This window comes from Trematomus bernacchii, unplaced genomic scaffold (genome assembly GCF_902827165.1).
Source record: "Trematomus bernacchii unplaced genomic scaffold, fTreBer1.1, whole genome shotgun sequence".
NCBI lineage: Eukaryota > Metazoa > Chordata > Actinopteri > Perciformes > Nototheniidae > Trematomus > Trematomus bernacchii.
The window spans coordinates 4,365,096-4,378,534 of NW_022987342.1; the positions used below are offsets into that span (position 1 = coordinate 4,365,096).

At 41.9% G+C, this 13,439-nt stretch overlaps 1 protein-coding gene across 1 annotated transcript in view; it reads right to left on the reverse strand.

The window, feature by feature from the left end:
* Positions 1 to 13,125, reverse strand: part of maml3 (mastermind-like transcriptional coactivator 3) — a 121,492-nt gene extending 108,367 nt beyond the window's left edge. Inside the window, 1 exon segment of the mRNA XM_034129709.1 lies at positions 11,766 to 13,125. Coding sequence (XP_033985600.1) covers positions 11,766 to 12,137 — 372 coding nt within the window. The 5' untranslated portion in view covers positions 12,138 to 13,125.
* Between the last annotated feature and the right edge of the window lie 314 nt (positions 13,126 to 13,439).

A 13,439-nucleotide genomic window follows, 5' to 3' on the forward strand; every position in this document is an offset into this window, starting at 1 on the left:
ACCTGCGTTTGGAGAGCTTTAGAGCGCTAAGCCTGCTAGCTGAGACTGAAGCAGGGATCACTGGAGACAAGGGGCGACGAGATGGAGGGAGGGATGGAGAAAGAAAGGCGCAGGTGGCCGGGGTGTGAATGATGGAAAGGAAAGTAGGGAGGGAGGAACGAGGAAAATATAAAAGGTCAAACAGAGGTAGGAGCTGTGTGACTGGTGGATGTAGAAATAAAAGGGGCAAGGATGGAAGAGGATCATATGATTTGGTTCAAGAAAATATTTTTTTCCAGGCGGAGGGCTTTGAAACAGATCCTGATTGACTTTGAGTTCAAAACAGACAAACAGGAAGGTAACAGGAAGGTCACCGAGTTGTTGCCTGGCACAAAGCAGGAAGCTGAAAAGTGTCCGTCAAAGAGGACGAGGTGATATTTCCTTAGCAGTCACCACTGACTAAGTGTTCTTTAACCATGCGTGCATAAAGGAGATGAGAAATCATGTTGATGAGAGGTGAATGGGTTTTGTTTGTATGGATCACAAACTAAAAGGGCTTCAGTCTGAGAAGAAAAGGAAGTCAGATAGATCAAAAAAGCGTAATTGGGTTTTCCCCATGAAACCACAACCTGTATAACCAAGTACTGTACATAAGTATCATTTTAATGCTACTTTCTCCAATATTCTGCTGCTCCTCCAGAACATTTGAGAGGGAAGTGATCTGTGTTACCCAATACTAGAAGGATACACTTGGTCCCATTGCCATAAGTGAATGAAAAGTAATGCGTATTAGTAATTTAGATCCAACATTTTATTTGGTTCTTCCTTTCGACCATGCTTGACGATTCCACCCAGTTTCATGAAAATCAGGCCAGTGGTTTTTTTCATAACCCTGCTAACAAACATAAAACAAACAACAAAATAACCTATTTGGCGTAGATTATAAAATTATAAATTGCATTGTGAAGGTAAAATCATCAGTTTCCAATGTTTTTGGGAACCCATGTCATGTTTCAGATGTCTTTGAGCTGTAAGAAATTGCACCAAGGATACATTTCCAATATGGTTTGATTAAGAGCCCCAAGCAGATCAAATGTTCTAATACTAGTATAAGTATAACAAAACCACAACCACTTTTCTACCAAACTGTACAACGCAGTTCAAACTAACTCCACCTCCACAAGCTACAACAGTAAATTGCTACTTACATATTGTTACTCATTTGCTAAGGATGTGTGTGTTCTAGCATTATCTTGGGAAAAACTAATCACATGAGAGTGAGAAAAGGAGGGAGTTGGGTGATTAGAACCACTCATGATGACGGAAATAAAAGCAGACCAGATTAACATTGGCAAGACTTGGTTAAAAAAAATGTACTGAACATGTTATTACCACTGAAGTGTTAATATTATTCTGAATTCCTTAGTAACAGAAGACCACAATAACAGGATGGTGTCGGCTAAAATGGTTAAACCAAGACCTTCATTACAATTAGGTTGCCGTGAGAAAAGAACCAGACCCAATCCACATTTCCAATCTAATAGTGTGCATATTTTCTGATACATTTTTGTGACCCTTCTGACTTACCCTAACAGACACATTTAAACAACAAGTTTGGCTGCTTTTATGCCAGAGTAAGATACACGGAACTGCCACAACAAGCAAGTTGTTGCTCGAAATGTCTGATGTCCAACAGTGGAAGTAGAAATTAGCTAATGCTGGCTACTTTCTGCCACTTGACTGCAACATTGAGCAAACATACTAACGTACAAACGCACAAACAGTAGTCCCATCTGCTGTAGACACACAAGTTTCTGTGAAACAACTCAGGTCGTCTTTAGAATCCTTCTTCTTACAGTGTGTTTCACAGTGCGCTGACGGTATATGCATGTATCCATTAACCTGTTAAACCCCATGCCTCCGCCCCCGGGGGCAAAACACAACAATATTCACGAAACTGTGTCTCAGGTAGGGATGGGTATCGTTAAGGTTTTAACGGTACTACTACTTTTATCGATACCGCTTATCGGTCCGGTCTTTTAACGGTACTCTTATCGGTTCTTTTGGAGAGAAAAATTAGGTAAACTAACTATATGTTGTATGTCAGGGACTACGGATGGAAATTAGCTCAAAGCTAAAATCCGGCATATTTACACTTGAAGCATTATTTGTCTAAAGTGTTCATTAATGTGCATTGTCCCTATTCAAATAAACAATTAAATGAAAATTAACAAATTGTGAACAAAACTAACATTGCTTTTTATTTAAATTAAATACATAATATTTCACATCAACAGAAACAACAACGTTTTAACAAATCATATTAAATAATCTGATGACAGAACTGTGAACAGAATGGCTGAAACTTTAACAAACTAAATAACTCAGTTCCCTCTAATCATTAACCCATGTTTGAATCATTGAGTTAGCTCCGTGTGTTGCTGCTAGCATACATAATATACCTGACGTGGAAACGTTACTCGTGGATGGGGCTACAGAGCTACTAGAGAGACAGTCGAACCCGGTGCATTTCTCCGTCTGAACGTGGTGCACTTTTGCAAGATGTTTAGACAAATTGCTCGTGTTACCGCCCTGACATGCTAAACTCTTATTGCACTTTAGGCAACGAGCGAGACGGGTAAAGTTTAACCACACCTCGGAGCGCGTTCTCTCCGCCATCTCCTCCGTGTGTGTGTGTTGCTGCATGTAGCAGCTATGTGTGTGTAAACTGCCCCGCCCCCTCGCACACAGGCGGGGGAGAGAGGTCTGGATTGGAGAGATTGAAAATACAAAAAATGGCGCATTTTGCAGTCTTTTTGCGTATTAGAAACGGAGTTGGCGACACTAAAACTGCAATATAATGTTTGTGTAGCAATAATACACATGACATATTTTTTAGATGTCTCCAGTACCGATAAAAAGACCGATAACGTCGGAGCTTAACGGTACCACGGTCTTTAATAATTCAGCCCCGGGGCCCGTTTAATACCGGGGCTCGGTACCCATCCCTAGTCTCAGGGCTTCTTAACATTTAACAACCTATTAATGTGGCATACACACTTAACGGGAAGAAACTCAGCTAACTGACGATATGAACAATTTTTACCGAAACAAAACACAACTCTAACGCCGAGCGTCTGAATTAGCACTAAGCGAAAGAGTGCTAACGCGCTTAGCACATGACTCACGGTAGCAATATGTTATACTTCATCGGATCTGCACAAACTAGACATCATATGAAAACTGAGATTCCACAGATTCCATTGGCATAAGTATAATTACTGTGCGACCAAAACTCACGGCAGCGAAGGCAAGCAAAGACAACACACAACTTCACTTTACGGGGCCAAAACGGCACATACGTCTTACCTTTGCTGTTTTCTGATCAAAAGTTGTGTTCAAGGGCATTAAAACGCATATAAACGCTGCTGAAGGTTAATCCAATGTCTCTGTGTCACTTTGAAATTATTACTGATAATCCATCATAACATTTATGTCAATAAGAGTAGTTTTCATATAGAGTGTATGAGAGCTGTAACCCAGCTTCCGGTTTTGGGCATTCTGGCTACGCATCACTCTCACTCCTCAATGGTAATGTTTAGATGGATTTAGGAACTTCCCCTCGATTCTATTGGCTCCAACGGTTCAAAAGAGGTGTCAATCACCAAAATCGACCGATGGGTTCCAGAGATATGGCATATACACCCAAATGACCCTAGAGGTGGTTTTTTTTTTCTAAACCTCTCTAAAAAGGTCAAATTTAACTTGTTTTGCATCAATCTTGATACAGGGTACTTATGTGTTATAGTTTGGATTCCTAAAGCTTTTTGTCTACTATCCCATCATTCAAGGGTGGTTTTCACTATAAGTAATGGATTTTCTTTGGACGGAAACTATAATTTACATTTTTTTACTATGTTCAATCTGAATTTACTTTAAAGGGGACCTATCATGCTAAATGCACTTTTTGATGTCTTTTATACATAAATATGTGTCCCCGGTGTGTCGGGGAACTCACGCAGCGTCAGAAAATAAAACCCTTTCTCTTTTCCTCCGTACCCAAATCTTTTAAAAACAGGGGTACAACGAGCAGATACAGATTTGCTGCCGATATGACGTCAAATCGGTGGCGGACCCACAGAAAGTTGCTATCAGAAACAATGCCTGACGTGTTTTGGACGTAATCTCGTCTGTGTTTACATTAGCAAGCCTCGCTAACACTCAGAGCTAACCTGTACTGTAGAGCACATGTGTTTAAATAGCAGAAAATAAAAAAAGGAACTCACCTTGTGATAAACCCGCAAGAGAAAAAGCATTTGAGCTCCATACTGTTTCAGAAATAATCCTTGATGTGGTTTAGAACAGGATGGCGTTTTATCACAGCAGAATTTAACTTTATTCGGTAGAATTCTGATCAGGCATTAGCTCCGCCTCCTTTTTTTCTTTTTTCGATCTAAGGTCCCAAAATCCGCGTTTCTCTAACAGGGCTGAAAGAGAGGGATATGAGGGATGTCTAAAATGCATGATCTCTTTGTATTTTGAGCAAAACACATCATAGACATGTTTTTATATATCTGAGACCCATAATATATGCCTTAAAATAGCATGACAGGTGCACTTTAAAATAAAAACATCTATATTGATTCTGACTTTTCTACATCCATCTCACAGGTGTATCATTGCTTTGAGAAAATAAATTATTAATTTACCCCTTTTAGAAGCGAAGATATAGTCATTTGTTCTGGGCATGTCATTTTCGAGCCTGAGACCTGAAAAACAGGCTTGGGGTTTAACAGGTTAAGACATAATAATCTATTTTATATCTTACATTTACTTGGCATAAGAGGTAGTGTAAGGCAAAAAGCTTTTTGTGACAGTGGGTGGTCAACTTCCGGATTCTCTTAACAAGGTCATTGGTTGTACTTGGTTGTAGAACAGATTCCTAATTGGTGGTCACACAAAAAAAACAGCCAAATGTTAACTGTTTGTGTGTGTTGTATGATTAAAGGAAAATGTCATATGCTACATGTTAGATGATGAAACAGAAGGTTGTTCAGTGAAGACTGAGGGCAAACATCTGTACACACACTCAAACATCTTCAAGCACAATAAATGTACTCTACTCTAAGAATACAACGCACATGTGCATTAGCTTGAGTTGGATCACAGGACCTTAGCATCTGATAACAACCTCATCTATATTTTATTTTGCTGTTTGAGTGTGTGTGAGAGTACACAAGAGGTGAAGATGGGTTCCCACCATTCTAGTTTCAATAGGGATGCTCCGATCGATCGGTCACCGATCGAGATCTGCCGATACTCACTCTACCGATCAATCGGTGCTCTCTAAACATGCCGATCGCGAGAGCCGATCGCGAGAGCCGATCACATGACGTAAAATACATGACACTTTTCTCTGTGTGCGGCAAAACAAGCTCGCCAAAATGGCTTCACCGGTCTGGCATTATTTTAAGGTGTCCGAAAAAGACAGTAAAATAGCGGTATGCAACGTGTGTGAAGCAGAAATCCTGCAGCTCCACCCGCTGTGACGGACCGGTGAGCGGAGCGAAACACACAAGAGTTAGACCTAACACACTTAGCTATTTTATCTACCTCTGGAACAAGCTAAACTAGTTATAAATATCGGTATCGGCCGATACTGATTCCGGCGATCGGCCCCAAAATTGGCGATCAGAGCATCCCTAACTTTCAATAATGTAACTGCCCTACAGATGATTCTTTAATGCTATGACACAAATATATGCAGTGACGCAAGCTAGCAGCTGAACAAAATTCTAACAAAGGACAGAACAAAAACCTGAAAAGGACGACAACTGCAGATTATCTTCATCATTACTATATTTTACGTGTGCTTTTGTACATTTTTCACATATTATAAGCAGTTGGCTACAATAAGTTTAGCCTCTACAGCAGAACCACCATTATCCATCACAGCAACCAATATTATTTCAATTAACATCTAATATTAAAATGAATAATAGCTCATTCACAGCTTGGCCACTACTCTATGTTAAACATTAATACCCTTTCAAATAAATGATATTGTTGGATATGTCTGGAAAATTCTTAATGGGGAAAGTGACTTTGTAGCATTCTTCACTACTTCCACAAGGCAAGCTGTTCTGTGTACAAGAGCATTGGCTTTACTGGGCGCAGCAAAGTGTGAATGAAAAACTCAAGTTAAAAGAAAAAGGATAATTAATAGACCCAAACATGAATGGATGCGACCTCTCAAGAAAACCTAGAAGCTTAAGAAATGACGTGTTGAGAAGGAAAATTCATTGCAGTTGTCGGGAGGAAAGAAAACTGAAAAAGCACATAAACTAGTTGAGCAAATATTTGAAGACTGAAACTTGAACATGGCCTTCTGCTATACCCTGTTGAGCTATTACCGATTATACAAATACCGACTTCTTGACAGGTAGACTACGCATGCAAGTAATAATGTGTACATGACAGAAAACCAGTATTTGGAACTAGTGTGATAAGCGTTGAGATTTATTTAACCCTCTGAACCCCACAACTCACTGACAGGTTTATAAAAAAATTTCTCTCAAATCACAAAAAAAGACACCATTTATCACAGCTAGAAAATGTAAAAACAGCAAATATCTTAAGTTTTACAAATGTCTCATGGTCCTTGCTCCCGTCAGGTGATGTAACCAAATCTAAGCCTTAAATTGCAATATTTCACGAAAAACCTAAATGTAAATGTACTATAAATAAATAGTTTGCACCAGCAAGATCCTGTAAAAGACAGTCAATTCATGGAAGCCATGATTGCCTGAGGTCAATAGTCATGCGAGTTCAAACTCAGTGAAATTACCATAATTTACGGCATTATTAGCCATGATTGGGCTATTTCTAAGAGGTCTTTTACATTGCAGTGAAAAACAAAGCCAGGGGAAGTAAAGTATGACAGTGACACAAAAACACCCTGATATTACTTGTGGTTCAGAGGGTTAAGAGATCCTTTCTTTTATCTTAAGTAACTAGAACTTTCCGGACAGGAGTTTGTCTTTCCGCCAACAGCTGAAACACAAGGACTGCTGCTCCCCTGATTATTCAAGGGTCCGTGCTGAACGTGTGTGAGTTCCTGCAGAACATGTGAACAAGCGTGGGTGGAAGGGAATGTGGCCGCAGCACTCAAATCAAAAACATCCAGAGTTTGTAGCGTGTGTGTAGGGACTGAGGGTCAAGGGTTACAAGGAGCACAAAGAACAAAGTGGCAAAAATTGAACAAAGCTCACACGAGACTAAAGACAAAAGGGGAGAGCTTGAAAGGCACGGTGTCATGAGTCGAAAACAGCATGACTGTGATGTCACGAGTGTGTATCGACGTCACTACTCTGCGTGTGTGCATACTGGTGAGTGTCAGCTCCATGCCAGCTCAGAGGTTTATATATATAGCACTTGGGCGACAGACCCAGTTGACGCTAACAATGTTATAGCCACCAAGAGCCATCTACGCTACATTAACGCTGTGCTAACGGGTGAAACCGGAGAAGCAGTGAACAGAGGGAGGGGAGGAGAGCAGAGGAAGGGAGGGAGAGGGGAAGGCCTCGGAATCATGAAAACTCAGCCGCCCACACTCCGGCCTCTGCTGCCAAGAGTGGAGCAGGACAACAGTGTGTGTGTGTGTGTGTGTGTGTGTGTGTGTGTGTGTGTGTGTGTGTGTGTGTGTGTGTGTGTGTGTGACATTCCTCGGCGAGGTGGATGCCAAAGAGCGAGCAGAGCTGAAGACAGACTGTCCTGAGCTACTGTGTTTTAGAGGAACTAACGAGCCCCTCGCTGTGCACCTCGGCCCCTCAGCTGCAAACTTGTTAGCGATTAGGTAACCACATCTGACTGGATGTTTTGTCAGAAAGTACAGGTCACATCTCGTTCTTTAAGCAACACCGTGGCCCGTTGCTGCAGAGCCACGTGCCTTTAACTAAAAGGTCACGAGTTTGGTGTTCCGTCAGGATCTCAGTGAAAACACGACTGCTACTAGGACATGTTCTGTAGTTTGTCTATGCCCTTAGGTAACTAGCCCCAAGTAGGACAATTATTCGATGTCGGGGTGAGAACTGGTTGAGCAAATATTTAAAGACTTAAACATGAACCATGCCTTCTGCCATACCCTCTTGAACCATTACTGATTATGCAAATACAACTTTCATAACAGGTAGACTAAATATTTTATATGTGTGTGCATGACAGAAAACATTTATTTATTGCTAGTATGATTAGCTTTGCCCCAGAGCCACGTGTATGTAACTGAAAGGTCACAAGTTCGATCTTCCATCAGTATCTCGAGGAAAACATGACAGCTACTAGAACATGTTCTGTAGTTTGTCTTTGGCCTTAGGGAACTAGCCAAATGCAGACAAAGTCACATCACGATAACGTGTTGGATACAGCCACAATGAAGTTTCACAAAATAACTTGTTTAAGCGATAGAAAACGTTTTTTCAGATGTATCAGATTTGTGACAGTCAATCAGTATTAGTACTTAGACTAGAATGTTGTGCTGGCATCTAGCAATTATATAACAGAACATAAATAAGAAGAACACACACAAATCTCTCCAACAACAGTGCAAGAGTGCAATGGTCATCACAGATGGACAATACCTAGTAATATCTCTTTTTATGTTGTGTGATTTAATGACTGAGATTGGCCCGCCATCCATGCGTATCATCATTAAAAGAAACGTGCATTAACAGTACTTACATGGACAAGTAATGCACTTGAGTGTTTTAAACAGTACGTTTTTTTAAATACATGCGTTTGGGAAGTAGTAAGCATACGATTGGACACACGAGACTTGGATGACACTGCACGAGTTAGTTAGTTCAAAATCTGATATTTTGATATAGTTTTGTCATTGTTAAATGAACCCCCATTTTCTTCAGTTAATCAAGGCTTGTTGGCCGTTTTTGGATTCCTTGTTCATCGTGTAGGTATGCAAGAAGAAACATTTTCTTTTATTTGACTCAACCACCACCAGCCAAACACTTACACTGTGCAATTCAGCATTAATATATTATTAATACCAATACAGCACTGTATCAATTGTAATAATGAAGTTATATAGTGTAGTACAATGTGCCCATTTTCACTTGAAATGTTTTCCAGTGCACATAAAACTTTAACATCCAACGTTTGTATGATATTTGTTTTGTCCTTTTAATTCTGTGAACCCTGCACATCCCCCTGCACACTTTACACTCCATCATTTTTTTCTGAGAATTTTTTAATAATTGACTGTACCAATTTTCAAAGTTAGATAGTGTGTAATATGTAGTAAACTACTAAATTAGTAAGGTGATTAATAAGCCTTGTGTGAATCTTGTGTTTATGTGGAAGACGCTGTTGAGCATCACTTTGTAAGTATGAGGTTTGTTTGTGTGTACGTGCAATGGACAACACAGCTTCAGTATCCCCCACGGTTACTGTAATTATGGGCTTTTGCAATGTGCCAAAGTCGGACAACTTCTTTGCTTCTTGCAATAATTGACTGCATTTTGTGGACAACAAATCCAGAGTATACACAGTGTCAAGAGTGCATAACTTCTTAATTTGCAAATGAATAATTGACTATCTCAGCGCTGTGTGATAGGGTTTCTGGCAGAAAGCATCTAATGTTTTGTAGTTTGCTAATATACTATGAAGGTTGTCAAAGAAATGGTGGGAAAGAAGGGAGAAGCTCCGAGTGTCTTTCTTCCTTTCTCAATAATAGTTATCCTATAAAAACAAACACACGCTTTCTATAATTATAGGCTTGCCCCTGCCACCATGTGGGTGTGTCTGAGAACTATTAGACCAGAGCGCAGCGTACTGGGACCATGCAGAAGACAATACCAAATGCTAAAGAAAATCACTTCGAAGGAAGTGTAAACCACGGAATTACAAGTATATTATCTCCGATGTATAACTACAATCTGCCATAGGTGAAAAAACTATTTATCAAACACTGTCCTGCTGCTTTTATCTCCAAGAAACACATTGATTTTCATGTATTTTTTTTGTTTGTATTGTAAACATTCCTGACATTTAATAAAGTGACACATATTGACACTGGAAACCAACAGAACACACACCCAAGGAGTCATCTGTGTCATTTTAACCGAGCACACTGAAATCTTCATACACAACTTCAATGGAACAGCCTTCAAGTGCACCTTCTCAACAGTTACTTCCTAAAGCAGTGTGTAACACAACACCCACAGGTTTGGGGAGGGGGGGTGCATGAGTATGTGGTGTGTGTGTAGTTACAATGCCAACACACTTGGCTTTCCTAGAATGCCTGCTTCTGTAGTGACTACATGCAGCCATCTAGCTGCAGCTCGGTTCCTCAGAGGAAAAGACCGGGAGGCTTTTTATCTCATTTCCTTTCATCTCCTTTACAATTCACGCCTAAATAACTTAAAACGCGTACCAATACCAAGCTATTGAATGGTGTGTGTGTGCATTTGAGGTGTCACCATCATTAACAGGGAGCTGAGCCGAGCAGAGGGGTGCCACTGTGTCTTTAAGCAGTAATCCCTTCATTCTCTGAGCATTTGTTGCCGGCCATCTAATGGGCGGTTCGGTATAATGTCCACAAGGTTCCACAGGGAGGTCCTGCTCTCTTACAATCTGCTGCTCTCTCCGGCTGTAGCTGGTCAGGCTTGCGTTGCTCCTAAAAAGCAACTGAGGCAGTCTCAGAAATTAAAAGTTGTTCTGATTTAGCATTTCAAAAAGGGGAGGAACTAGGCTCATTGCAGCAACAAAAGGGACAACAATGTTGACATTCCCGACATGTATCCTTTGGTCTTTTCTACAAGAAATGTGGAGTAAACAGGGGGGGGGGGGGGGGGGTAGGCACAGTTTGCAGGTGTCTGTCCTCATCTCTGTCTACACAATTTTAAAAGCTGCCCATGAATTAAAAAAATGACTTCTCACCAAGATCCAAATAAGAAACTGAACAATCCTCCACATGTTACCACTGCCCCCTACCAACAGGAAATCACTGTAGCATGCCTGTAAAACCTACTGAGCTGATAGTGAGAGTTATTATATTTATTTTAGCTAAAGCTGCATTTTTTTTTACAAGGACATGCAGATTTGTAGAAGAGAAGCCTCCTTGTGAAACGGGTCATGTGGTCACTGTTTTATTATGGTGAAGCGCCACAGTTAAATGTTAAATGTTATGAATGAATTCCAAAAAGTTGTGAATATGTTCAGTAACAATGCAGCAACCTGTCTTGCAGAACCATTTGCACCAAATATACACAAAAAAAGATAAGTTGTTTTCATGCAAAAAGAAGCAGCCAGCCTCCAGAAGTAAGTTAGAAGTTTCTAAGGTGAAAACTTGACAATTAGCATTTCCTTCAAAACGCTCTGCCTTTGAGCACAAACCAGCACTGATCTTGCAAAAATATCAAATATCAGCTGTCAGGCTTGTCATTTTCCAAGTCCTGCAGCATTCAAGCCTCAGCAGCCTGTTTTGTTCTGCGAGGGGCTGGATTCCTTTGTAAACAAAAGCACTAGTTGGCACTCTGGTTTGAAAAAGTGAAGTGTGTGTTTCCAAAGCAATTGCCAGCGCTCAGTGAACGTGTTTTCAACAAGTTTTCACAGTGGTGAACAAGTAGTAGGAGTAGTGCAGTTTATTGGGGGTCAAAGATTTTAGGGGACAGAGAGATTAAGGGGCAATGAAAGACAGAGTGTATACTTATGTTTATGTGTGAGTGAAGGGTGTCATAAGGCATTCTTGGCCGTGATTGAGAGCTCGTCCTTACCGCTATGAGCGTGTTATTCCTCTGTTCCGTGGAGGAGGCAGAGTCCGGGTCCTGCTGCTTGCTCTGCGGCTGCTTGCTGCTGCCGCCGGCCGACTTCTTGGCCCTCTGCTCCAGACTCCGCTGGTACAGGCTGACCGTCTCCCTCCGCTCTATCTCCAGCTGCTCGGCGTGCGCTTGCTGGTACCTGCTCTCGCAGGTAACGTGGTGTCTACGGCAGCCCTCTATCCGCTGCCTCAGCCTCTCCACCACCGTGCTGTGCTTAGGTATGCCCACCGCTCCGGCGGGCACCACGTTCCCGGCGCCCGGGTTCATGCTGTTGTTGATGCAGATACTGCCGTTGGGTCCGGCAGCGGGGGAGGCGAAGTCCCCCATCACTAGGCCGAATGGCTGCTATTTTGGAAGAACTTTTTCTCCCCGTCAAGCCACCACCGCCACCTCCTCCTCCTCCTCCGGACACCTCCTCCTCCACCTCCACTACCGAGTGTCCCTCTCTGTCCTCCCCCGTGAAGGGTCCCAAGCAGCCGGACAGCGGACGAAATGTGGCACCGACAAGAGCCGCCGAAGCGAGCACCAACCGGGAAGGTTTAAAGGGCTTTGAGCCGAGCAGTCATATGTTTAGGAGAATGACCGTCTCTTCTTCCCTCCTCGACAATGTTTCCAAACAAACCGCTCCCGAAAACACAAATAACACCCAGCCGGAGTGAGCCGAGAGCAAGCCCCAAACTGAACAATAACGCTGCTGCCACGCTGCTAACAACAACTCCGCTGAAAAATAACAACAATACCGCAAAGGTATGGAGGTTTGCAGGCACTCTACGGTGATATACACACACACCGTCCCGCGGAGCAGCAGCAGCAGCAACAGTCCACCCGCCGTGTTACGGTGTTGTCCTTTGAGAAAAAGTTTTGCTGCCTGAAACGAACGGGCTCCGGAGTTTCCCAGTGAACTTGCATCTCATATGGTTTTGGTTTGAAAGAAATCCCGGTGAAGATGTTGCTTAGTTGGGTGAAAGAGCACAAGCGCCCTCGGTAGTCCGGTTGTGAAGCAACTAGAGTAGCCCAGACGGCGTAAAACGCGGATATGGGAAGCAGTGGCGGAAGTCTGTAGTCACTGGCTGCTGCCGCCTGCCACCATCACAATAATCAGGTCCGCTTCTCCACCATGCCAGCGGAGTGATATCAGGACAGGAGTTGAGTAAAAACCAGCTAGAGGCTGTGAGGAGCCCGCTGAGGAACAGAGGGAAAACCCGGAGTGGATTACGGAGTGTATCCCGGTCAGGACGGGACTGGTACTACCTGCAACCCGTCCTGTGTGGTGTTCATAACACCCTATTTCCACCAACCCAAATAAATAAATATGTTGCCGTTGACTGGCTATTTTCTTCATTAGGCTTCAACCTTACTGGTCTGACTTACAAGGATTGTTTTTTTGTTGTTTTACTCTATAAATAAATAAAAACAAATACATTTACAATCAACATATCCAGAGATGCATTCAAACACATGCAGCTAAGGAAATTGTTAGGCTATATATTATATTGTAAATAAAGTAATTGGAATCATAAATTATTACTACCAGATCTGTTGAGCAAGGAAATAGGGCCTTGATTTACACTAGGATAAACATTTTCAATAGTTACTAAATAAAGTCCCATCATTGTTCTGCACACATGC